The sequence below is a fragment of the Vicugna pacos genome, chromosome 27 (assembly GCF_048564905.1).
Source record: "Vicugna pacos chromosome 27, VicPac4, whole genome shotgun sequence".
Taxonomy (NCBI): domain Eukaryota; kingdom Metazoa; phylum Chordata; class Mammalia; order Artiodactyla; family Camelidae; genus Vicugna; species Vicugna pacos.
Genome location: NC_133013.1, coordinates 27,399,554 through 27,426,806, shown reverse-complemented (window position 1 = coordinate 27,426,806; position 27,253 = coordinate 27,399,554). Strand labels below are relative to the sequence as shown.

Sequence of the window (27,253 nt, the reverse complement as noted above, 5' to 3'; positions counted from 1 at the left end):
CTTTGTTCACAGTGGACTATTATTCAGCCTTAAAAAAGGACGTCCTGCCATTTGTAACAACATGGATGGGCCTGGAGGGCATTATGCCAAGTGAAATAAGCCAGACACAGAAGGACACGTACTGCAGGGCAAATGCTCACATGTGAAATCTGAAATAACGTCAGACTCAGAGAAGCAGAGTAGAATGGTGGTTGCCAGGGGCCGGGGGTGGGGGAACGGGGAAGAGGCTTGTAAAAGGGTCCAAAGCAGTTATGAGACGGGTGAGTTCCGGGGCTCTGATGTGCAACGTGGTGACTGTAGTTTAGCAGGTAATGCTGTACTGTACAGTTGACACTAACAGAGTGAAACCCAAGTGCTCTCCCATATACACACAAAACAGGTAAGCATGTGAGGGGATGGATGTGTTAACTTGACTGTAAGGAGCCTTTCCCTGCGACGTAAATCATGTCGTCGTGTGTGTACGTTAACTGTATTACAGTTTGATTTGTCAGTTTTGTGTCAGTAAAGCTGGGGGAAAGGAGCAGAGATAGACAAAGTGAAGGTTGTTCTGTGTAAAGAACCGATAATACTGAACACTTCAGTAAAGCAATGAATGAAGTAACTTAATTGGTCAATTAATTTTTTCCTTAGTGTTCCAGAATTGAACATGAGCCCCCAGAGAGCGTTCCCTCTTTGCCCTGTTATGATTACCGTCAGTACTTTGAGTTCTCGGGCAATTTAGCATTTGGCTCCCAGGGCTGGCTGGTTCTCCAAAGACTTTTTGGCTGATAATCATGATTTACACATTATCTGGACCTCTGGCTCCATATAGAATTTTATTTCTTTTAAGTAGCTTTAAAAGCAGACCCTGAAAAAAAAATGGACGCCTTGTCCTTGTAAATTGATACAACCCCTTTGGAAAGCAACTTGGCAATAAAAGTCAAGAACCGTAAAAATGCTCGTTCGCCTGAACCCACTCACCCCACTCTTGGGACTTCATTTTAAGGAGAAAAAGAGACTTTTTCAACAGAGGTGTTCCTGAAGCAGGGCGGTTGGGGTTATTATGGTCTATCACAGCTCGTTCAAATGTTACGTAGCGACAACAATGACAATTAAGGAGACGTGGAAATTATGTGTGGTATAATGGCAGGTGAAAAACAAAACATGAAAATACATGAACCCTGTCTCAGCCACTTCAGAGTATAGTTTTTTATATAAACAACATAGGGAAATGTTTTCTTCTCACATTTCCTTTAATGTTTTTATAATACAAGCTGCAAAATATAGAAAATTCATGGGGAAAAAAAAGAGAGAGAGAGAATTCAAGTCCGTCCAGTGCTGCCTGAGTGGGTATCAGAGCGAGACAGACGCGGTGACTGACCCCAGCTCTGCTTCCCTTGGTTCTCTGATGTGGGGCAGGTAGTCTAACCCCTCTGAGCCTGTTTCCTCACCCAAACATGAGGGCAAATGCCAGCCTCCTAGGGTTGTCACTGGGTTTTCATGAGGCGCGGCACGGATAAAGGGTCCCCACTGCCTGGGATGCGGGGAGCACTTACTAAGTATCACTGTCCTTTCCTCCATGCTTGTTGTTTTCTTCTGCCAGTGTTTCTATCTCCTTGTTGGCAGCAAAGCACCGAGGATCTAGACCCCAGGGGTGACTCAGAAGTGGAGTGTGTATGGGGCACTGATCGCACCGAGTAGCCCTGGAGACCGAGGCCCCGGGAAGAGCCCTGGGAACCTGTAATGTCGGGTCAGAACAGCGCCCGCGCAGGCAGGAGAAGCAGTGCGTTTCACCCGCACGTCCCCCAGGGTCGGACGCGGAGCGGGAGCAGGGCTCGGGGCTTTTTGCCTGTGGGTCTCCTGTCGACTGCAGACCTCCTCGGAGAACTGAGAAGCGTGCGAGTCCTGGTGAAGGCAGCATTCATTTCTGCTAAGATTAGAAACATAGAATGTATTACCCTGCCATCCAAAGGGTTGGGACGTGGTTGACAGCGGGCAAGGTTTTAGTTCTGACTTTATAAGAAGGTCAGAGCCTGCCGGCACCTCCCTGCCCTCGGAGTGCGATATTATCCCCAAAGAAAATGAAATGCAGCACGCTTATTTATTGAAAGCAAGTCTTAAACATGAACTGACTGAAGAGTAGAAAAAGAAATATTCCTTCCAGCCGCGTGGTTTGCATGAGAATGGGCCTCTGGAACACCCCACCAGCCCGGTCACAGTGACCAGCCCAGGGTGGACGTGTGGCCCAAGCCGAGCCAAACGGAGTCCTTCGCTGGGACTTCGAATGTGGACTCGGGGAAGAGACCCCCGGGAAGCCGTGAGCACGGGGCCTCGCAGGGGCCTCGCAGGGGCCTCGCAGGGGCCGTGCTGCGGGTGCGGAGAAGCCGGCGGGAGAGACGGAGACCCAGCAGGCTTGGGGAGGCCTTCTCTCCTCTGGAGGCAGAGCAGCCGGCTCTCGCTGGTGAGGGTTTCCTCCAGGTCTGTTACTCACGCCCAGGAGCTTCCCTTCTTCCCTGCAGGTTCTGGGTTTGCTTCTCCCTTCGGTCTCCTTAGTTCCTGGGGCCTTTCACAGCCTTTAACCGTCGGGAGCAGCCCTCTCGCCCGCCCTGGCGTCTGCATCACGTTTATCCCCAGTGGCGTCTGAGCAGACAGCGCCACTCTCATCGCTCTCGGAGCAGTGCGCCACCAAAGTCCGACCGCAGGGATTCTCTAGGTGTCGGAACAGGCCTGGCTGCTGACACGTCTCAGGGGAAGCGCTCGTCCCTGTCAGACCCCGCGCGGCCTTCTGCGCTTTCCTCCACAAGCTAACGTTTCATCTGGTGTTTGCGTTACCTTGTTTCTTATTGTTGATTTTCACCTGCGAGACCGCTGTCAGCTTCTTATGCATTTTGTATGTTAAGTCTTTTGAATGTGGACTATTTTAGTCTTGATTTTTACGCGGTCCACATGTTTCTATTTTTCAAGAGCTACATTTTAACCGTTCACATTTATTGTAACCACCTACCTGCAGGGACTTTCTCCCGCCATCTTATCTTGCGTCTTCTGTTTGGTTTTCTGTTGCCGTGCTCTGCTGGGTTCTTCCCTCTTTCCTTCTACACGTTTGTGTTGGTCGGGTTTCCTTAATTCCGTTTCCCCCTCTAACATTTTGGGAGTTATCATTCCTATTTTTATTCATCTAGTGATAACAGAAGAAAAAGGATTCGGCATATGGTTTAAACTTGGATATTTCTATCAGCGTCGAGGCATCAGCAACCACGTCCTCCCCTAAAAGAAAACAGAAGCCTCAAGTTCTTCTGTTTACCTCCTGCCTCAGTCTGCAGTACATGCACAACAATGCTGAGACCATCTGGATTTAGCTCCATATTAATGTTAATTAATTTTATAGAAAATACTAATACTAATTTAAATTTTAAAATGCCTTTTTTCCCCTCCAAAGTTTTCTTAATCAAAATATAATTCAACATCATAAAATTTACCCTCTTAAAGTATGTAATTTAGTGATCTTAGTATATTTACAGAGTTGCGCAGTTGTCACCACGATCTGATTCCAGAACACTTTCATCATGCCCAGAAGAAATGAAGTCTAGACTAGTTTCCCTGTCTCCTGACTTCAGTCCAAGGTTCTCCTGCCACCGCCAGCACCCCACCACCCCCAGACCCTTTGCACGCACCTTGCTCCTGCAAGAGAAGCCAGACCTTTGCCTGGCAGCCTGTTGCTCCCCTCCTGCCTCCATTTCTTTCACTGTCTGCAGCACTTGAGAGAAATATGAACACAAATATACTTCAAACCAATAGTAAACTAACGTTGTGATGTGCACTGTTACATGCAGATGAGAAGGATCACGTGCAGGGAAACCCCACGTAACACACGCCCCACAAACCATGTGGCTGCAACACAATCTGCCTGTGATGCTGGGATTGGGCCAACCTCCAGCATAATTAATTAATTAATTAATTAATTAATGACATGGAAGAAAGTGGGAAAAATAAACTGAGGAGCCTTGTTGTTTTCCCGATGTCTGTGAAGACGGCGGAGAAAAAAGGCCCGAAGTGGAATGGCTAATGGAGGCGCTGCTTGCGCCCTGTGCGGCTGACCCAGGGTCTGGCTTGTTTCTTTCCCCTGGCAGTGACGTGGGCTTCCCCCCATCTTTGTTTCACATGTACCTGCTATGGAAGCGAGGCTAATATTAAGAGTTGCAGCTGTAGACGTTTTTAACAGGCTTTTCATAAAGGGAGTAGATTCTTTAAAGTCTTTAAAATTATATAGATCACAGCTTGTAAAAATTTTTAATCAAAAAGTATTAAGAGTAAACCAAATGTGAACAAGAAACATTTTTTTACAAAGTAATAGATATGAAACGGAGTAATTTATGAGCAGTTACATGCACCGTATTTCTGTAACCTAACAAAATGCACCGAGACGTGGAAATGTCTGACCGGCCTCTTCGTGGCCACGACCCCAACAAGCTTGGCTCCAGGTTAGGAAGTCAGGCGGTCGGACAGTCAGAGGCTTCCTGCCTTCCAGCAGGGGGCGGAGGGCTGACCGCAGGAGGGCTGACGGTGTCTCAATTCTGTGGTCTTCTTCCGAGCTTCGTGTGTCCCACAGGATTTTCATTTAGCCCTTCACCCACAGGCACGCAGACTCTGGGAAACCAGTTCGTTCCCAGTGTCTGCCTCCTAAAAACCCAGCAGATAAACCAGCAAGTCAGTTCACTGACTCACAGTGAGAGGTGTCAGAGTCTACCCGACAAAACCACCAGATCGACTGGCTGGCGTGTTCCTGTGGGAAAGGCTGGGGGGCACCAGGGCACCAGGTTCTCAGCGTCCAGCATCTCAGGCTGCGGAAACTCAGGGCACCCACTCTGCTTCCAGACACAGAACTGTCGGGAAAACTGGAACCTGCATGTGGCTTCTCCTCCAGATACGCTTCCCGGCGCCCTGGGGCTCTTCCTCGCTGACTCGACGGTGGAAAGCTCCGGGGAACGTCCCTCAGCGGACAGGAGCCCTGGTCCCCTTTCCCGCATGTGACACCCGTCTCCCTCTGCTACTTTCTCCAGTGTTCCATCGAGTGTGGCAACGGCACCCAGCAGAGGGAGGTGATCTGTGTTAGGAAGAACGCAGACACCTTTGAAGTGCTGGACCCCCGTGAATGTTCCTTCCTGGAGAAACCCCCCAGCCAGCAATCCTGCCACCTCAAGCCTTGCGGGGCCAAGTGGTTCAGCACAGAATGGAGCGTGGTGAGTCATGGAGCTCCGGGTAGGGGCTGCATCCGTACATCAGCTTTCCTGCCACAGGCACCCAGGGCCCTCTGCTGGGCACCAGGCGCTGGGCTCAGCCCTCAACCAGATTCCCTAGTCGGGGCGCCCTGGACTCAGCCTGCTTGGTCTGGGGGAGCGTGAGGCTGGGACGGTCCTGATTTTTAAATGGTAGAGGCCATAAAACAGTGACTCGCAGGCTTTTGTGTGCATAAAAATCAGCTGGGATCTTGTTTGCAAAGACCAGTCCCGGGTCCAGCCTGGCCAAGGAATTTGCTCCTTGGGTGAGCTGGCTCCAGCTGTAAGACTCCTGTGGAGGACTGATGGCCGAAGGGGTTCAAGGATGCTGTTGAGAATACAGCATGCATGAAGTGACCTCGTGATAAAACGCACTGGAGGAATTTGTCAGGCCTCCGCACCTGTGTGTGTGTGTGTGTGTGTGTGTGTGTGTGTGTGTGTGTACAGTTTTTAAAATTGCTACAGACAATATGGATTATGGGACTGATCCCATTTTTCTCTTTGAATTGGCTGCCAGGGAACTCAGAGCCAAAACGGTGGTCCAACTCTAAGAGAGAACTTAGCAGAACTTACAAAGTGGCTTAAAGGTGCTAATGTTCCCCGGCTTCTCTCTTCTTCCTACTTTTATCTTCTTCTTACCCCAGCTTCCTAATTTTTTTTATATCTTGTGGTTGTCTAAGTATTTCATAAACCTTCTCAAATCCTTTTTCTAAGGAAGGAGGGGAGTGTGTAAATGAAGAGAGACAGAGACAAAGACAGAGTTAGTACAGACACAGGTGACTAAGGCAGGAAATGGCAAAGGATGGAAATAGTGATACATCTTTTTTTTTTCAAGTGGAAGAGTTTATTTTTAAGAAACTTCCTAAAACAGAAAACCTCCTCAAGCCATGTTCCTGGTGACCAGTTAGCACAGCTTGGACACAGGGGGACGGGGGTTCTTTCTACTTTTTATCACGAGAGGTCTTCAAGCAGTGGCTGTAGGTGAGCCCAGAGCAAAACCAGAGCCTTTATCAATATCGTTCAAAGGTGATCGAAGGGATTTGCTTATAAAATACATGAATACAAGCTGAGAATTCCGTTTCCAAACTATGTATGTCTGCTCTGGTGACAATGGCCATTTGGGCACGTGGTGACCCACACCTCGGAGGCAAATGGCAACAAGGGAGGTGCTGAGTTTCAAAGGTGCTCTGCCGACTTCTGAGAAATACCATTGAATTATTTTGATGTTGGCCAAGGCCCTTGAGAACACAGGCACAGAGCACCATTTTCTTTTGCCCTTTGGTTTGGAGAGTCTAGAAAAGGCCAGGCTCACCAGGCCACATCAAAGGAGACAAACTCCAACACACCTGCCAGGAAGCCACCCAGATGTCCCTCACCTGGTCAATGGATAAAGAAACTGGTGCATGCATCCAAGCAACGGGTACCACTCGGGAACAGAAACAAGTGAACTGATACTTCCCATGACATGGAGGAGCCTCAAATGCATTTTGCTAAACGAAAGACCCCAAAAGCTACATATTGTATGATTCCATTTACATAATATTCTATAAAAGGCAGCACTGTAGGGGCAGAGGCCAGACCAGTGATTGCCAGAGGAAGCGGGCTGTGCGAATCTCACTGCAAAGAGATAACACAAGGGGTTTTGTTGTGTGTGATGAAACTTTTGCCTCATTGGCAGTGGGACACACGTGACTCTCTGAATTTGTCAAAGCTCACAGAACTGAGCACCACAAAAAGTGAATTTTTCTGCATGTAAGTTGAAAATAAATAAGTAAGCTGAAACAAATGTGAAATAAGTATTTACTATGGTAGCAAAGATGGTGACAAAAGCTGGACATTTTTTAATTTATCTTGTTTTATAAATTTGAGTTTGCAACTAAGTAAATATTTTATATAATTATAAGGCAAATTTTTTTAAAAAGAATCCCTAAAAATGGAAAATGCAATGAAGCAAATTAACCTAAATGTGTACCCAGCTGGTGGCATCAGCACACTTGCAGGTGGCTCTAAACCACAGTAATTTGACTGTCCATCACTAAACCCAGAAAGAGCCGCAGAACAACGTTTACATTGTTTGCAATAATCACATTTTTGAGTGACAGCTGCCATACTGTGTTCTGAGGTGGTTGGGTATACAATGTGTGATCAGGTAAATGAATAATCTGCTTTATGGAACTGGAAGTGTGGTGGTGCATATATGGTAATATGATGGTATGGCTCTGTTATCCCCAACATCCCTGAGAAATAGGAGTCTCAACTTAGGAGAAAGAAGATACAGACAAAAAATAGAAGAGATTTAAGTGAAAATCCTGTTGTTATGATGAATTAGAAATAACAGTATGAAATTACAAATTAATTTATCTTAAAGAAATTTTGTTCCTGTCTTACCCATTGAAAGAGCCTAGAAACAGTGAGCAAGCCAGCAGCAAAGGGCACGCCCATCAGCCAGAATGCAGTTTCACAATACCCCTCTGCACTAAGAGGAGCCGTCCTTCTTAGAGAGTGGCTGGTTCCAGGTCCGGGGCTGCACAGGTAGAGATCAGACTGGGATGTCTTTTCCTACCGGGAAGCAAGGAAGTTCTCAAAGGCAACTGAGTTCACGTCCAGAGGACTCAAGAATCAGCTTTTAGGGGCTCCTGCTATCCACTGACGGGGCATCAATGTGCCTCAGAAAAAATAGTAACTCCCGTAGATTGAACGAAATACACTGTGTATGTTTAATCCATCCATTTATTAGAAGCTTATATGATAAAAAAAACTAATTAGAGGACCCACCATTGGTGGATATTCAGGCAGCCTACTCACTTCTGAAACCTGATAAAGAAAATGATCAAGCATTTACCCTTCTTCCCTAAACAAGCTGTGCCCCTGGGTAAGCAGAGACTACGCGTATGTAAGGAGTGGCGGGGGGGGGGGGGGCTTTAGATTTCTGGCTTATAAAAGAAGAGGTGACGGGGTGTTACCACCATTTTTCAAAGCCAAATGAACTAACCAGTCATGCATCTCCCACTGCAAGCAAGACCGAAGTTTCATCACACACAGCAGATCCCCATGGGTCGTTTCAGCCCCGATGAGCTACTGCCCTTCATGGGCTGCCAGCTGCCCCCAAAGAGAGACCACCACACTCATCCTGTGAAGTAGTCTCAGCACCAGAAGACCAACCCTGCACCTGTCAGGGCCTCTTCTGGATCCAGCTTCCAGTTTACAGGAAATATAGAAGACAGAGGAATGAGTTAACCTGTTCCGTGGGGATGCGGTCAGCAAAATCCAGACTGTGGATAACTCCACAGGACCAACGACTCAGCTCCTCCAACAAGTGAGGTGCAAGGGGAGAAACACAGGGGAGGAGAACCTGTGGATTAAGAGAGTCATAGAGGGCATATCCACCAAGTGCAATGTGCAGACCTGATGTGGGTCCTGATTCAAGAAACAGAAAACTGTGTTTAAAAATCAACATGTAAAAAATTGGAAACAGGAGCACCGAATATACATTTGAAGATATGTAGCTATTGTTTTGGTGTTTTGGGTTTTTGTTTTATTTATTTATTTATTTTTGGGCTGGGGGGGGGCGGTAATTAGGTTTATTTATTTACTTATTGACTTATTTTAATGGAGGTACTGGGGATTGAACCCAGGACTTTGCATATGCTTAGCAGCACTCTACCCCTGATACAGAACTATTGTTAATTTCTAGGTGTAATACTGGTATTGTGGTATTTTTATGAGTCCTTGTCTTTTAGAGCTATAAACTGAAACATTATGGAAGAAGTGATATGATGTTTAGATTTGCTTCAAAATAACGTGAGGCACGGACCTGGGTGGGGTGTAGGTGGGAGCGTGACTGGCCTGGAGCTGGTGGTGTGGAAGCTGGTTGATGGGCGGGGGGAGTTCGGTTTAATACTCCGTCTCCTTTTGGAGATGTCCGCAACTTTCCGTTATCCGCCTTCTCCGGCGCGCTGCGCCAGCGGGCTGCGAGGAAGCTGACCGCCCCCCCCCCCCCCCCCCCCCGTGCAGTGCTCCAAGAGCTGCCAGGGCGGCTTCCGCGTCCGCGAGGTGCGCTGCCTGTCGGACGACATGACCCTAAGCAGCCTCTGCGACCCTCAGCTGAAGCCGGGAGAGAGAGAAACTTGTAACCCTCAGGACTGTGTCCCTGAAGTTGGTAAGTAGAGACTCCTCTCCTGGCGTAAAAGACTCGTCTTTCTTAAGCTCCGTCAGGGCCCCTGGTGTGACACGGCCAAAGCCGTCTAGGCCTCTCCGTGACCTTGTGCAGAGTCACGGAGTTCGGGGGCCGAGGGGGGTGGGTCAGCGCCCTTTTGGTGTAAATTTCATACTTTACGGGGGCTGTTGATAGGATCCAAGTCACCCGCCAACAGATAAGCCCAAATGGCAGTTGAATAAGATGGCAGTGAACTCAGAGAACTGGATCCATCATCCCTAAGGTCAGAGTAGAGAGGTCTCAGCTTCACGTTTAAAGCAAGCGTAGAGGCTGTCGTCGCACCTCACGCCTGCCGTCGGCAGTAAGCAGCGGCCACCTCCGCGGCCGCCCTGGCGCTCAGGCCGCCTCCCTGTCCCCCCCGCCGCAGATGAGAACTGCAGGGACCGGTACTACAACTGCAACGTGGTGGTCCAGGCGAGGCTCTGCGTCTACAACTACTACACGGCCGCCTGCTGCGCCTCCTGCACGCGCGTGGCCAGCAGGCGCGCGGGCTTCCTGGGGAGCAGATAACCCCCCGCGTCGCATCGGCGGGCGGGTCCCGGAGCCTGCGAGCAGGGGTGCCGGCTGCCCGCCGCCCCGCCAGGGGGCGCCCTGGCCCGTGGCGCTGCCGGCCGCCTAAGTCACCGCCCCGCCTTCGTAACGTGTGCACTCGGTACCCGGGAGCAAGGCCACCGGTATCCTTTGAGCATCGCAGTAAGCTGATGGCCCCGCCTCCAGGACCCCGGCACCTGCGCTGTCTGCAAACCACGCGTGGGTGGGGGCTGGGGGGGTGCGTGTAGCGCGGGCAACCCCCGTCCCGAGTGAGTCGGCAGCCGGGCCCAGCCTGTGCGCTGCCTCATCCCGGCTGCGCCCGGCCTTTCCAGCCCCGGCGCCCCTTGGAGAGTCAGAGGAGACGGCACCCCCCCCCCCCCCCCGCAGAGCCTCGCTGCCGCAGAGCCTTGCTGATGCGCCCGCACCCCCGTTACCTCGCCCGGCTGTGCCTGTTTTCGTTCTCACAGACAGCAGGCCCTTCTGCCTACGACACAGATATCTCATGCCAGTATAGCGCTTTATTGTTTCGAGGTGTATTCAGAGGTATTAGCTCGTTAGCGGCTCGCAGCCCCCCAGAAGGGGAGGCAGGGAGTGAACGATTGTCCTCATTTTACTAACAAGGAAACTGAGACTGAGCTTAGGTAGCTGACCTGCCGTATCAGGTGGTAACTGACCTGGTCACCAGCAGAGCTGAGTCCCGACCCCAGTCGTCTGGCCACAAAACCCTCACCCCCAGGCCTGCCCAGAAGTCTTAGGTCTGCAGGAAGTAGCTTCATTTCAGACCAAGAAGCTGAGAAGTTTCCCCATCAGCAAACAAAGCCGAGACCTTTGAGTTCTCTCCTCTGGCCAAAGGTCAAGTCTTTGTCCCTTGTGCTCCGTTGTTCCAGGAGTCTGTTTCTTTTTATCCCTTCCCCTGCAAAGTCACAGCCCTGGTTACAGGACTCTGCATGTCTTCTTAAACCCCATCCTTAATGGAACTATGCCATGAGATAAGAAAGCCATAAGGGTAACAGGGTGATTGCCTGAAATTCTGATTCCTCTCCCCAGCGATATGTGCTGCCCATGGAATCCCCCGTCAGGGCCCTTGTGACCGTTCATCTCCCGGAGCAGACTTCCAGAGCGCACAGCTCTGTGCCCTGGGCTCTGGCCCTGTCCTCAGCCACCTTTCCTGGGCCATTTACCGCATATTGCCCAGCAGAAAGTCTAACCAACCCGTCCCAACAAAAGCCCTAGATATTTATGTTAGAAAGAGGCTCCCTTGGGTCCTTCTGGTTTGATTTGCGGATTTCTCTCTGTGACTTTGCATCCCTCCGTGCCTCCATGACTCATAACCCATTTCCCCTCCCAGACTGAAGCACTGAGATCTCTATTAATGCAGCCAGCCTGGGAGAAGGGGCTGTGAACAACTCTGCCATGGCTGTAGCGGCAGTTTTCCCTGATTGACTTCAACTCACTCTGTAGTGCCAGAGGCCTCGGGCTGGAAGGAGAAAGTGCATATCAAAAGATAAGCTTCTGAAAAATCAATTAACAAGAAGGAGAAGAAGAGGGTGGGGAAAACATGTATGTGTGTTCTTACATCCTCTAAGGAAAATATCAGGCTAAACAAATTGGAAGCTTAGAGAAAATTTATCTTACTTAGAACTACGATCCTGGGCATTTGCTTTGAAATTCGTAGCAACCGAGTTTCTCTCATGAGCCCTTTAACCCAAAACTCTGCTAATTTGATGATGACTTAGCTTCAGGAAGCAGTACCACCAGCTCAGTCTGACACACTCCGTTAGGGTCCCACGACCCTTGGACTTTCAGCAATTCTACGTGGCTTTTCTGCAGGTGTCCTTCTCTTCCTGGAGAGCCCCAGCCACCATTTCCCCAAAACACCCCCATCTCTCCTGATTCTTAATGTAACTCGTGCAATAAGCCATAGGGCAGAGGCCCAGATTCCCGTGCCCACCAAGCAAAAACAGACCAGAGAAGCCAAGCTAGTAAGTGGTTTCCATCCAGATCCCACTGCCCCCCTCTCACCACCTGCTTTTGCGTCTTGTCCCAGGGGAGCATTTCCTTGGCGTAGCCACCCTCCAATCTTGCTGAACAAGCCCATCGTTCAAAGGATCCCTTGGAGGAGCCTTTCTCCACCTGCTGGGGGGCAGAGCAAGACCAATGGGTGGAAAAGCAGAAGGGCTGGTTTCAGCTCAGATGAAGGGAAGGCCTTCTAGCCGCCCAGGCTGCCCCGCACATACCGAAGCCTAGAAGGGATTCTCCGTCACGTGGGAGGGGGCACGCCAGGTCCTCCCGACTTGGGATCCCCACGGCTGGCTGGGGCAGTGATGGCTTCGTCTCTTTGCTGCCCAGCAGTGTCCTCTGGCTCCCAGATGGCACCTAACAATTCTTTAAAAGGGCAGTGGTCCTCCAGGAGAATGGCCATCCTGCCAGGTGTAGAACTGGGTGGAAGCAAATGGGTCAATCCCGTGTCTTTAGGAGAAAAAAGCATAGAAAATAAGGGTCTTTTTTCTTTCCCAGCAAACAGTTGAGCTAGTCTTGGAATTCATTTATCTCTGGAAAGGTTATAAATGACTAGATTAGGGCTTTTATCAACTTGCCTTGGAAATCCAGTTTTTACTAATTTCCTTGTTTCTTGCATCAGTGTCTAAATGCCTCTGTTCTCAGCACAACACACATGATAAGGCCAGTGAGTGTGTCCAGTGACGCTGCTCCTGGGGAGGGAGTCTGGGGAGAGCGCCCTTCTGATGGCTTCCTCCCTCCAGATGCGCCTCTTCCTCCCTCCTCGGCCCCCATTCTCTCACCCTCTTCTCCGTGACCCCCCATCTCCTTTTCAGTCCTCTGCCGGCTCCCTTAATTGGTCACAATACAGAATTGAAATTTACATTTTAATATAGCTTTTTTTTTCTGTGTCCCGAATTGCCTCATTCCCTGCTCTGAACTTTTAAATAAGATAAATTAAAGCTGTTCTATGTTTTTCTCACAAAAAAATCAACAAAACACTAAAACAGAAATAGTTTGCTTTTTAGTAGGAAAAGGAAACAGTGGCCCTTTGCTGCCAAAGCAAAGGCCATTCGGTGCAGCTCATTCTTCCCATCCTCCCGTTGACTCACATTTCTCCCTCTAGAAACGGAACAAATACGTTAAGAAATACGGCCCCAAAAAAAGAAAGAAAGAAAAAAAAGCTTGTAAACCCGGCCACTGGGTGGAGTCAGTTCAGCTGGTTAGCAGTGTGTTTGGTACCCCTGCTGGCAAGCTGGTGCGGAACCCAGAAGCACGCGGTCTGTCCCTGCCGTGGAGTTGCTGCAAGACAGAGGCGCTCAGAACTGTCCCCTGCTGTCCCTTTGCCTTACTTCTCTGGTCCAGGGTTCTCAGAGCTTGTGTCATTTCCTTACCCTCAAAGTGCTTAGCATTCAACACTCTTTCCTTTAAAAAGGGCAGCCTTCCCGCGGGATGGAAACGGGGGACACTAGCTTCATTTCTTTCCGTCAAGCTGCGTGGCAGAGAGAGAAGCCCAGATGTTACTAGTAGCTTTCTGAACCAGTGGCTCTCTTCTTCTTTAATATAGCCGTCTTCGCGTTTCAATACCAGTTTTCTGATAGAGAAGACATACATGTAAGTGGTAAAAGGAAACACAGCTTCCCTTAAAACAGGCTGAATAATCAAACCCGAAGAAACCCCTACCGGCCGGGCAGGTGGAGGCCCACGCGTTGATCATTGCGTAGGGAACATTCTGAATGTGGCTTAATAGGAAATCAGACACCTTCCTGGTGACTGTGGTGGATGCCAGGAAGTTGGAGAGAGAACAGCTTGAGTGACAGGTCCTAGAACCACAAGGGGATGGGAGACAGGAACGAAACCTGGATCTTAGAAGTTCGCCGGGAAGCAACGTAAAGTCCCACCTTTGGATTTAAAAATGTACATACATACAGGTACAGGGGGGGGGAGGCGGAAGAGTTTCAGCTGACTAAGCTCAGTGTGAGTCAAGAAAGTAGGGTGGAACTACCCCCAAAACACCACAATAAACAACAACAAGAACACAAGACATTTAGGCTGCACGGGGAGAAGGCGCTGGTGAGCCGTGCTGGCAGTGGTCGGACACTTTAGGAAGAATATTGATAACAGGTGACGTTCAGATGAGCATGCCCGACCCTGGTGAGCGGTGGGAGGACCAGCGGAAAGGGCTCCGTGCAGGTGTCCGCCTTGGGGTGGCGCCCTGCGCGCCGTCCGAGGCCCAGGAGGGGAACGTGCAGGGAGGCAGATTTTAGCTCTTGCGGGAGAACCGCCTTTCTGCAAGTGAGAGCGTTCGGAAGGCAGAGGGCTCTGTGGGTGGTCCTGGAGGACTCAGCAGAGGCCGAATGGCCGTTTGTTGTGGACGCTGAAGGGCAGGTTCCAGCATCCAGGTGGGGCAACACGACTCTCACGGTTCTTTCCAAGTCTGGGCCTTGGCGACTCTAAGTAGGACAGCTTTGAGTGACTCGCCTGGTCTGGGATGGCCAGTGCACGGCACGTGTGCTTCCCGTTGCTATGACTACCGCCTTGAGCCCAGCATTGCTCCCCTCACAGACCTGACTGTGGCCTCGGCCCTCAGAGAACCACTAGCAAATTGGCCAGGGCTGCCCCCTCTGGTCCTGCTTCATAAGTGAGTAACCGGATGTCCCGATGGCTAGTTCCCTGCCCAGGGTCCCACACCTTGATGGGGACAGAGCCTCAGCCAGACTAGGACCCTCTTTGCTTTCCCGCACCTCTGCTGGAGCGAAGTCACCCCCTCCGCTGTGAACCATCCCGCACTCCTGGTTCCTTCTATTCAGTGGGTATCAGTGGGAGACCGCCATCGTGCTGCGGAGTAGTGACCCCCACAGGGTGGGAGCCTCCAGCCAGCTTTCTCAGCATCTTCCAGACATTGAGTCCTTTGCCTCAGTGAGAGGAAAGCCATTCTGTTACCCAAACCTAATTTCCACTTGCCTTGACCCCCCCCAGATCCCCACCATTCAGTCTGATGGAAGGATATACTTTGTTATAACTTATTATTTTGTTCTTTGTAAATACAAGATGTTTATAGGAAATGTGTATTCTGAACTCTGCCGGCCAAATGAGTCACTACCCCAAAATAGTTCTATTATTTAGAATATGTTAATTTTAAAGGGACCTAATAGGTATTTATTTGCATATTCGATCCACCCTTGTGTAAAATCATTGGATCCTACTAACCCAGTTCCTGGAAAGTTGCTGCACGCGATGTCCTGTTCTAAGTCCGTAGTTACGATTCAGTATACTGACTGGCCAAATTCCTTGGGTTTCAAGTTTGAATATAAATTACTCTGCTTTTTGACGCGTTCAGGGGCTTTTACGCCTGACGTTGTACCTGAAACAGGTCTGTCTGGATGCCACGTTTCCACCTTAAATATCACATTTGCTCATATAATCTGCCCTCTCCTCACCACCCCCCCACACACACATTTGGAGGAGGAACCAGGCAAGTCTTTTTTGGGCTTTTCTCTTTGTCCTGCCTCATTTGCTAGAATCACCCTCGGTAAGTTGCTGGGAGGCTGAGCTGGGATGGAGGCAGGGTGCCCTGGGATGGGAGGCAGTCCCTGCTGTGACCACGCCTCCAGGGTCCCCGGATCGCGACTGCTGGCTGGGAGCTCTGAGTGGTCCTGTCACCTGCACAGTCAGGGGCGAGGAACCTCCGGCGTGCTCTCCGCCCGCCCCGTGTCACCCCTGTGGTGTCAGTTACTGCTCAAGGAGGTGGAGGGCAGAGGGCACATTATATGAGTGAATGAAGTCTGTTTTCTCTTCAGCAAAAATGACAACTATTTTTGTGTATGACTAATTTATTTTTATTATTGTAAAAATACAATAAACTGGTTTTAAAAACTCAGCTTTGTGGACACTTTGGTGCTTTCTCGGGCCTCATTCCGTTTCTGCTCACGTTGCTTCACACAGCCAAGCCCTTTAGCGGTCAGTTGGCCTGTGGGGCTCTGGCTCTGGGGGTGGCCGGGCCACTTGGAGAGCTGGGAACGCAGGACATCACATGCTGGCTTCCACTGAGCCTCAGCCTCGGCTGAGGAGCTTGAGAGAAAGCACTCAGGTATGTGCACTTCTACAGGATTTCATGTTTTTTACAGGACTGCACTTTTACAGGTATTTCTTTAAACCTCCCCCGGGGCAGGGAGGGCTGGGACCCGCCTGCTGACTCACTGAGACTCCGGCTGCCTGCGCCCTGGGCTTGAGCTCAGCAGAGTGTTTGACAGAGTCTTTCAGGTTATCTTGGTGCAGAATAACGTGAACTGAAGTTTGGGTCGTCACACTCACCGAACATCATCCTGGACGCGAGTCTGTGGCAGAGTGCCTGCCGGCCCTGCCCGTGACCCTGCCCGTGACCCCGCCCGTGACCCTGCCGGTGACCCCGTGCTGCTCGCGCTTCCTCAACGGCTCTTGGAGGTGCTTCCTGCCCCTCCCCCACTCCCGTCCACCTTGTCTGCCTGGAAAATCTCTCATTTTCTTTTTTTTTATTATGATAGAATTCACTTAACAAAATTCACTGTTTTAATCATTATAAAGTATAAAATTCAGTTCTTAGTACAGGGTGTGGTAAAACCACAGCCAGAACATTTGCATTACCCCCAAATTCCATTTATTCTTCAACACCCAAATCAGAAGTCTACTACGTGGGGAAAGTGGGCCGAGCGCTCTCACACAGCCCTACCCAATCTGCACAGCAGACCTAGGAAGCTGGCGTGTTGTCCCCGTGCAGAGACGAGCACACTGGGGCTCCCGGGTGTCCTGTCTCCCACTAACGCCAGGTGGCCCTAGGATTCTGCAGTCCGCTTCCCCAGAGGCGAGCCTGTGTCTCTTCCAGCTCCATCTCCCCCGGGGCTGCACGCATTCTGGTCTCACCGGATGTTCGTTCCAGCCTCTTCCTCCACATCAGCTCCCATCAATGACATCAGCTGGCCAAGGGCCGCAAGGGGTGCTTGGCTGCTGATGAGCAAGTGCTGTGCTGTTCAGTGTCCCCAAGCTCAGTAGGACGGGGGATCGTGGGCTGCACTTGAAGTCACACAGCCGCCCCCAAGAGGGACGCAACAAGCCTGCTCTGTTCCAGGGGTCAGACCCATGTTGGAAGCCTCGGTCTCCAGCTCTGGGAACCACTCGTGACATGAAGTCAATCGGCCACCAGGAAAGAGCCTGGAGGCTGAGGATGGGGACTGGGATGGGGGCGGAAGGATCTGGAGGGGAAACTGTCTTCAACCATCTCCAGACGTCTCTAGGACTGTCGGGGACAGACGGCAAGACCCTGGACACCTCCAGCAGATCAGAAAGGGAGGGACAGCGAGTCAGACGGGGTTCAAAATAAGACATTCCCGTAACAGAGAGGCTCAGCCTCAAAAAGGAGTGGTCAGGAGCGTTTGGGCAGAGGGGAAACTTGAACGTGGACTGTACTGAAGATGACCAACTCAGGAACAGGGAGAACAGGGCAGCGCAGGCGAAGGGGAGGTGGGACGCTGGGGAGCCCGGGAAAGGCTGTGGTTTCCCCATGAGAGAGGGGGAGGTCGGCCAGGGATCTGGGCAGGGGGGACAGGGCGTCAGTAAGGCCAGCAGCCCGACTCAAGGTGTGGATTCACGCCTTGCTCAAGCTGTGCCCAAAATGCCTGTTTTCCTGGGTTAAGCCATTAGCTTTGGAAGCAAGCTGAGAAATACCATTTCAATGAAAATGCTGTTTTATGAACGTCCACTCAGTACCGCGTAACAAGAGCCACACGGCCATTGAATAACTCCGCGCCTGGGGATGCAGCCTGCGGAGAGAATTTAATAACACGGTGTTTTTCCAGGGTGTTTTCAGTAATACTTTTTCTTCATTCTGTGTTTTCATGTTAATAATAATCTTTTTAAAAACAGGCGTGAACATACACTCCTCGTCGAGCTGACCGCCGTACGGCCCAGCGCTGCCCTGGGTTCCGACCCTGGGACCGGGTGGCACTGCGTTCATTGTCACGGCCGAGCTGACACGAGGAATGGAGTTGAGTTTAGTAGTAAAAGGTTGATTCACGCCAAGCAAAGGCCATATTACGTCACAGACTTGCTGTCTGAAGCGCGGACCTGCAGCAGTGTGGGCAGGCGGGAGTGGAAAGCTACTTGCCGCAAATGCCGAACGCAGGCTGTTCCTGGCCCCGTGCCGTGAGAGGCAGCTGAGCTTCAGCAAAGCATTCTGTGTCTCACCGGTGCTGTTGATTGTCATTCTATTTGTTCTGAAATAGAGTTTCCACTTAGCAACTCCGTTTTGGTTGTACAGTTCAGGAAGGGGTATAACGTCCTCCACTTGGTCTCGTTTGGGAGCGCCGTAACTAACCATTAGAGTATTGCATCCAGTACTGGAGTTGAGGGAGACCATTATTTTCCTTTACACGTGGTCTGAAAGTTACTCAAGCACGAGCAACATCGGCATCACCAGTAGCTTGAAGCATCAGATGATTCAGAACAGCCTTTGCAGTGCTGACCCTCTGCTCACCCGCTCAGGAAGGGCTGGATGGTCTCGGGCTGCAGGAAGGACCTAAAAGCAGTCGAGGTCGTGCTCCCTGCCCAGGCCTATTCGTGACGATCACCAGGTCACCAGGGCTCCTCTACAAACAGGCCCTGACAGGTTGGTCCAGCATGGACTCAGGAACATTCAGTTCATTTACTCTGCTGCTGACCACACTCTGGGGGAAACAAGGCAGGTTGGTGTTTAGAAAGTCGTCTGGCTCCCAGGCTGAGGGCGTCCACCCTTTGTCATCACGGAGGCTCTCTCCCAGGTGACCGCAGGCACCACCTTCTGGGCAACCTCCGCCAGCACCTTTCCACCTTCCCTGCTCTCGTGGCGGCAAGAGGTCAGCACCCCAGTCTCGTCTGCTCCATCCCGCCCCTGTTCTGAACGCCTGCGGGGGGAGGCGTCCCCTAGGAACACGGGAGTTTGCCTAACCCTGTTGCCTCCATACATTCTTTTCCCACCAGCAAAGGATAACGTGACAAAGATTCCTGACCAGGGCTTAATTCAGTAAATGTCCTTCCAGCTCAGTGCTCCCCAAACCCTGGCAATCGCCTCTAAAATGCAGAAAACCCGAATTCGTGACAAAAGCTAGAGACAGCTTGTCACAAATCATGTCCACAATTCTTATGGAAACGTGGGAAAACCTCTTCATAGAATAGCGTATATTTTCATGCCAAGCAGGCATTCAATGATTCAGTTCAACAAAGTCAACATCCATTCCATTCAGCATCCATCTCCTGGATGTTTGTGTGTCAGGAGCTCTACCACACAAGAGTCAGTGCATCAGAACAAAACCTTGCAGAGTCTTCTTGTCACGGAAGGCACCACATCAGGGTTAGACCATGACCTCCCTGCTCCATCACACACGCTCCCCTTTGGTGCTTTGGGAGAAAAACAAAGCTGTGCGTTAAACCCTAGGTAACTTTGCAAAGATTCGTCACTAAAAGAATGTAAGTCTTCTGTCTGAAGTTGCAAGTACTAATGAACTTGCTTTTTCTTCTGTAATTTCTAAGAAGAAATTCCCAAAGATCTTGCGCTAGAATTTGGGGAGTGAGTGAAACAGTCCACGAAGGAGACAAAGGTTTTCTCATGGAGTAACAGCGGCATCTTGTGGTCACTCTGGGTATTGCAAGTAGATCAAGCTACCACTAATTTTGTGACTTGGTACAATCCTGAATCTGGGAGAGAACTGGAGTGGTCCTCTATTTCCATCTCCTGCCTTCACACAGGTAAGGTGTATTAGCGCCACGATTTCTTTCTTTAACAGCCCAGAGAGGTTATGGGGTTCAACCAAGGTCACACAGCTATTAAATACCTTACCAGAGGCTCCTGCAATCCTCTTGTCACTTTTTTGGAAAAGGAAAACTTTCTTCAAACAAAATCCTACCAATTATAAAACAGACACACACAGAGGAGTTCTGCTTGAAGCATGGATGGGTGAGCCTTGTCAGTCCCCTTCCTGTACAGGGGCTGCTTCCCTGGTAAATCAACGTGGAAGCATCACTGTGGAAACCTGGACAAGATGCCCAGGAAAATGCCATTCCATTCTGAGGGGGCTTCTCGTTTGAACAGTTTTCTGGCCAGATAAACCCCTTTTATTAAAGTACATTCTCTTTCTGAAAGAAAAATGCCATATGATATCGCTTGTATGTGGAACCTAAACAAAGTGGACACAAATGGACTACTTATTATGCATAACTTAGATGACCAATCTCTTCCATATGTGTAATGCACTGACTGTCCTTTATGACTGGATCACCGCATTCTGTTGATTCGTGTTTTGTGGTGGCTTTATTCCTTTAATAACTATGTAAGTTTAAAAAGCTAAAGCTCTAAACTTCTCTTAAAACAATTAACAGTACATATATGTAAATTTAACAATAGATGAATAATAAAAATAGAAAAAATTTTAAAGTTTCAAAAATAAAGCATATTCTCTATCAGGATTACCAGCAAGTTTTCATTTTTACCTCTCTCTGCCTGGAGAATCTCTGAGTTGCCTGGTTTTCAACTGCGAATAAATGCTTTAAGCCTCCTGTGACAGAATCAGTGGCAACACTGGCCATGGATGTGACCATCAGACCTGCCACCCGCCGGTCCCCGGGCCAGGCCCCGGCGGGGGAGCAGAGGCATGGCTCTAACGGAGGCCAGAGCAGAGGGACAGGGCAGGAGGAGGAGCTGCAAAGTCTGCTGGGGACTGAGGGGTGCTTTCATTTACTCAGTCAGTCAGTCGTTCAATAAATCATGGTCAGGGCTCCTTCTATGTGTCAAGCCTTTAAAAAAGGTAGACAGATCTCTGGTCTCAGACATCTCTCGGTCTGTCTAGTTGGAGACAGGCAATGACAACTCAACAAAGAGCTGGGTGCGATCACAGGACTGGGAAGTCGGGAGGGACGGAGAGCTCGGATCTGAGGAGAGACACTGGTGCCGAGTCCTGACGTGTGAGAAAGAGTTGGCTGGAGGAGGAGGACAAGGATTTGAGGCAAGGCAACCGCGGGCATCCTAAGCGAAATAAATCAGACAAGGAAAAGCACTGCAGGAGATCACTGATCTGTAGAATCTTAAAAAAAAAAAAAAGAAGCCAGGCTGGTAGAGACGGACAGTAAAATGGTGGTTTCCAGGGGCCTGGGGGTGGGGGACGGGGAGAGGTTAGTCAAGGGTCTAAGCTTCAGTTAGAAAACGAACCCATGCTGGGCTCCAACACACAGCGTGGTGACGAGGGTGGACGAGACTGTGCCGCACCAGCAGGTCTTGTCCCTGCTCTCACCGCAGACAAGAATCGTGACGTGACAATCGCGTGACATGACGCTGGTGTTGGCTAATCCATTTGGAACATGTGACGCGTCAGATCAACACGTTGTACAGCTTAAACTTACACGATGTTATACGTCAATTATAAAAAATGTAATAACAAGTAAGTTAAACAGATAAATAAATTCTCAAAGGAACACCATTGAAAAAAAACAGACAGACACTCAGAGAGAAGCTCTAAGGCACCTCCACCACAGCTAGCTGCCTTTTCCTTCTTCCAGGAGAGGTCGCTGGTGCACAAAACCCAATGCAAAGCCAGCACCTGGAATTTTCCTCAATTACACAGCAAGATAAAAATGGTGACTGAGGACAGTTTGCAGGGGTGGGGTGCAAACAAAGGGACAACCAGGAAAGACAGACTTGAGAACGTGTCCAAAGTCATCAACCACATTTTTGTATCATTTTTCATGTTGTCTGCTTGTGTGAGTAGATAATTTTTAATTAATTTTTTATTTTATAAAATTTCAATCATAAACAAAATTGTGGAGGTAATAGTTGAGTGAAACCCCATGGCCTCATTTCCCACATCAAACCATCAACCTTAGTTGTTCTCAGTTCATATTCATTCATTTACTTCTGGGGGCAGGTTGGGGGGGTCTTTAAAAAGCAAATGCAAGACATTGAATCACTTCTCTGGTAGATGCCTCAGGACGTGCCTCCAACAGTTATATTCACGTTTATTAAGCACAACCACAATACCATCGCCATGACAAACTAAATTGAAAATGACTCCTTCATGTATTTTAATTGTGTGTGTCTGTTTGTGAACATTCTGTTTCCAAAATAATTTCAGCATTCCAGAAAACTTATTTTAAATTTCAGTATCTTATCCAAGAGTCTCAACTTAGGACTGTGTCTGGGAATAAAAATATAGATCACAGACTTAGTTAGACGCTACCATGGAAAGCAGATGACCAAATAAATAAATGAATAAATAATTGACAATTCTTGATGCTGAAGAAACAGTATAACAACATAAAAGGTCAGTAAAATAATGCTAATATCCATTAAACACTATTTTTCCTATTAAATATATTAAGTATATTGTAATGCATTTTTATAATTTAATAATTTTATTAAATAACATTTAGTACAATTAAATAAAAATAATTTCTATCAAATTTGATTTAATACCAGCCAGAGTGCCCGTGACTTAACAGAACCATTTTGGTTTTGTATACAAATGTCATAGTGTCTGTAGTATTTCGTAGCTTGCTAATTCATCATAACATTTTTCCATATAACCCCCTTTCAATGGCAGAAAAATAGCCATCTGGGAAACAAGCCATAATTTATTAACTAAAAAAATATATATTTAGCTATTTCCAATGCATGGTGACTGAAAACAACACCTTCTCATATCGTGGTGTAGTGTTTGTGTAAGAAGTTCTAGCAAAGAGCAGGTTAAAGCCCTTTGAAGATAACAGGGAGCAGGAACCTCATACGGGAAGCCTGTGTTTGGGGAAGACATTCGCTGTGTTCAGGGATACAGGAGACCTTTGTGGCCAGAGCCTGGAGCCGGGGCAAGACTGCAGCCCAGGCTGAAAAGATGGCCAGCAGTCGGTCCACCCCAGGGACCCTCCTGCAACATCACATCTCAGGAAGAATTGCTTTGAGCGTATGTGTTTTCTCAAATGTCATCCTAAAGACCGTGTCCTCCATCTCTGGGCAGAGGCACTGGATTTTTGCTACCTCAGTTTACCATGTTCACCAAGTTGATAAATGGAGCTAGTAAGGAATGTCATTAAACACAGCTTCCCTCAGGATCAGAAGTCAGGAAGGAAAACGTGCCCAATGTTACCAGTGAGCAGTGCTCATCTAAACAGTTCGATCCCGGCAGTTTCAAGGCGCCCTGGCAGCTGCCAGCACGTCGTCTGGGGCCTCAAGGAAAAACGGCAGACACAGGCAGGGCGGGGGTCCTCGCGCCAACCGCTCAGGCAGCCCTTGGCGGGCGCGGCCAGCCGGGTCCTCCCCGCGCACACGCGCCCCTGCACACGCGCGCGCACGGACGCGCAGCACTGCAGGGAGCTCCCGGTCAGCCCACTGCCCGTGCGTTGGAAGCAAACACAGAAAACGAAGGCTGCGACAGAGTGAGCCTCTCGCTCTTCTCTAGACGCGTTACTGCAGCTGGAGGCTAAGAGCTGCGTCTCGGGGAAACGCCAGAACAGCGACGCCGGCTCAGAGTGGCTCCCGCCGCCCCGAATCCCTGGGGACCGCCCTGTCAGCCTTCCTGGGGACGGAATGTGTCTGCAGGAGGTTTTCTTTATTACATGTACGGAGGTGATTTCTTAAATGTGATATTCCCATTTTTTCCTCCCTTCCCTTGGGCAGATACATTCTCCTAAAATAACCAGCTTATCTGCCTGGGTTTGAATCACAGCTCTGTCACCTACCAGCTGCGTGACATTGGGCAAGTCGCTAAACCTCTCTGGCAGTCTTGTCTGCAAAAAGAAGCTACTAATGGTACTGCCTACCTGGTAGTGTTGTGAAGATGAAGTGAGTTCACACATATAAACACGTAGAACTGTGACGGGCATATATTTATTTCTTAAGTAAGTATTTCCAATGATGATTGTGATTAACAGTCATGTTTATTTCAAATGAGCTAGTCTTTTAAAAACATGAAAAAGCTTCATCTTAATTATAATTATGATACATGCTCATTATTAAACATTCAAACAACACAGAAAAATATGTTGAAAATACAATAGTAAAATTCTCCTACAGAGAAACCTGCCGACACTTTGAGCATCCTTCCAGACAGTTCCTGAGTCTGCCTACACATGACACTGGAGATAGTGTCACACACCTAACGACCAGGGGTTCCTCACAGACACCTGTCACAGGAAGTGCTTCCTGCATCTGTGGAATCAGGTTGGTGAACTGTCAGGAAAGTAGGAGATAACAGGACTTAGGCCTGTGTTCCTCAAGGGGACATTCAGCAATGTCTGGAGACATTTCTGGTTGTCACAGCTGGAAAGAAGGGGCTGGCATTGAGGCGGGAAGCCCCATAAAAAGACAGGCGGGACCCCCATCTGGGGCCGCTGCTCTCCCAGCACCGGCGGGTTCCCTGGCCCAGAGGCTCTATCTCACTTTTTGCCTCTAAAGCGGCTAACTTACACCTAGAATTCTATTGGTTCCCTGAGCTCAGTTTTGATTGGTTATTACTCTCACTTCTGATTGGTTATTACTCTCACTCCTGATTGGTTATTATTCTCACTCCTGATTGGCCCACTCCCCTAACTTCTGATTGGCCCATTTGTAGTACTTCATTTGCATGGAGCTCACTCCTGATTGGTTATTTCTTTCACTCCTGATTGGTCTATTTCTACAAAGCTTATTCCTGGTTGGTCAACTTCTGTTCTACTTTATTTGCATAAGATGTCGCAAAGTGTAAAAGTGGCAGCCTATAAAAGTCCTGTGTAAACCGACAGACGGGGTATAGAGCTTGAAGTGTTAACTCCTTTGGGTCTGGTGGTGGAGTAGTAAACCTGAGCTTTCTAGCTCTCCGAGTGCTGCTTGGTCTTTCGCCGGGTTCCAGGTTGCAGTCGCAACTGAGCTGTAATAGTGAGTTTTAACACCGACCTGTAACACAATTTTTCCGCAGCAGCATCGAGTGAGCAGAGGCCAGGGAGCTACTAAACACCGCACAGGGCATAGGACGCCCCATAACAAGGAATCGTCGGGCCCCAAGCGTCAGTCGTGTCCAAGTTGAAAACCCCTGCCTGTAGGCTGTTTCGTTTCTAGGAGGTAGTAAATGTTACAACCCAGAGGGTCGCTCAGCTAGAACACGTGCGCGCAGGTATGGTGGTTCCTGTGGCTGAGCTTGTAAGATACCGGGACTGGTTTTCAGAGAGTTCTCACCCCCCGACCCCCACCCCACCACCGGGTCTAGCACTAAGGGGATGACAGGGGGCTCACCAAGAGGAGGGGCACCTTTGGGACGAGGCCCCACGCCTACGGCTGCAGCCGTTCCCATCAGCCGGGCACGGCCTGAGCAGCGGCTAGAGATGCGAGCGTGCCCTCAGGTCACGAGGGAGGGAACCCGAGAGCACGAGAGGCTTGTCATCCCCACACAGAAACACTGAGCAAGTTCTCCATAAATATTTCCCGGGATTATTATGGGTGTATTTATTTCAAGTTAGCCATTCTCTGTTTAAAGACCTGAAAAGGGCTCTGTTTTATCCTGATTATAATTGTAACACAGATTCAAACACTCAAAGGCAGTAAGATTTTCTGCGGGTGGTGAGAATTCCCGCTGGGAATAGCTCCCCTAGAGAACCGAGACGCCCCGCTCTCTGAGCACCAGGAGGAGAGGGGGCGGCTAAAACAGACCTGGCTCACGGTGTGTCATCAGCACAGAGGAAGGGGGACCCCCCCAACATGGAGCAGCAGATCGGACGGGTCCTGGACAGGCTCCCTTCCATCTGCTCCTCCTCCAACGGGGGCGGGAGCGCCCCTGCTCTGCTCAGACCTTTAGAACAATTCTCGAAGGAAAGACTTCAGTAGCCGAGAGCTAGGAACCAGGGCACAGAGTATCTGATTATTTCTAAATACCATCTTGAAAAGGAAATAGAGAGGCTTTGTTGAGAAACTTTCCAGCTGGCGTCGGCTTCTTGGAGTCCTGAACCTTCTATTCGCATCTCTAGAAAAAGAGACTACTGCTCAACTCCGGTCCTACCGAGGGGAAAGGAGGCGCGCGCTCGGCCGGGAATCCCCGAGACGCGCTAAATCAAACTGCACCTGCTGTTCTGTAGCTGGACTGAGGCTGAAAGTCGGAGGACGTGCTTCCGTGAAAATGGATTTGGGGACAGTACCACTTTCAACAGCCACACAGCATTCCACCCTCGGGACGAGCATGCTTTATTTGGCCCGTTGTCTCCAGATGGGTGTTTTACTAAAATTGCTGCAGGGAACAGCCATCTAATTAGATCTTCGTGAGATTTTCCGTGGAGTCATTTCCTGGAAGTGGACTTGCTGGGCCCGGAGCTCCAGGGCCTGCGTACACACCGCGAGCTCTCCTTCCTCAGAGAACCTTGGAATGGGGGAGAAAAGAGAATTTTAAGAAAATCCCAGAAGACGGGTTCCCAGGACCGCGTGCTGTGAACAAGGCTTGCCCCCAACCAGAAGCCCAAGGCCGCCAGCATGGCAGCCACGCCGGCCAGGCCGGGTAGCCTGACCAGCAGCTGGGTCAGCCCAGGAACCACTCCCTCCTCCCGAGGGCCAAGCACAGGCCATCTCTCAGGCCTGGGACCTGGTGACACAGGGTATGGCAGGCCCTGGACAGGCTGCAGCAGGTGGCTGTACCTGCCAGGGTCCCCAAGGTCCAAGGGGAAATGAGTTCTGAAGGCCCACCTCCCAGCCCCCTCCCCCCAGACTCCCAGGGAGTCGGAAGGAAGTTGCTGACCTGTCCCCTGGGGGAATAATTGTATTAGTGATAAGGTGGCCTCTGGCAGCTTCGTCAGCAGATCCAAGGCTTTGGGCTGAGTAATCCTTTGGCGTCTGCCCCAGCAGCTGGTGGTCACAGATCGGGAGGGAACCCCCCCTGTCCCCTGGCCCTGCTGGGCTGTCATCCTTTTCCCCAGCATAGTCACAGCTCTGGCTGGGCCTGACCTGCCAAAGAACCCAGGGCCAGGGTGAGAGAGAGCAGAGGAGCTCGGCTGTGAGCGAAATGATGGAAGGGCTGACATGATAAAGTCAGAACACACAGTGTGAGAACAAGCAGGCCAACACTGCTGGTGTCTTCTATTTTGATGGATTAATTTTTTTTTCATTGCAAGTAATACAAACCCTATAGAATACCAGGAAAATAGAAACAAGTTAAAAATGGACTTCTGTTCATTAAGGCCTGTGATCCGCATGCCCAGCTGACCCAAAACTCTGTCTGAACCTGGTCCCTGGAACCTTCCATCGACTGAG

General features: G+C 49.8%; 1 protein-coding gene and 1 long non-coding RNA gene across 3 annotated transcripts in view; one reads left to right on the top strand and one right to left on the bottom strand.

The window, feature by feature from the left end:
- THSD4 (thrombospondin type 1 domain containing 4) overlaps positions 1-15,877 on the top strand; it is a 484,828-nt gene extending 468,951 nt beyond the window's left edge. Inside the window, 3 exon segments of the mRNA XM_072951118.1 lie at positions 5,037-5,216; positions 9,267-9,411; positions 9,836-15,877. Coding sequence (XP_072807219.1) covers positions 5,037-5,216; positions 9,267-9,411; positions 9,836-9,978 — 468 coding nt within the window. The 3' untranslated portion in view covers positions 9,979-15,877.
- LOC140689791 (uncharacterized) lies at positions 1,110-9,254 on the bottom strand. Of its 2 annotated transcripts, none has more exons than XR_012064902.1 (3): positions 9,067-9,254; positions 2,984-3,154; positions 1,110-1,906 (listed from the first exon to the last, which is right to left on the bottom strand). It is a non-coding gene; the product is annotated as an uncharacterized lncRNA (long non-coding RNA). The 2 variants fall into 2 exon arrangements; XR_012064903.1 differs by lacking the exon at positions 9,067-9,254 and adding an exon at positions 3,651-4,383.
- Positions 15,878-27,253: the final 11,376 nt, after the last annotated feature.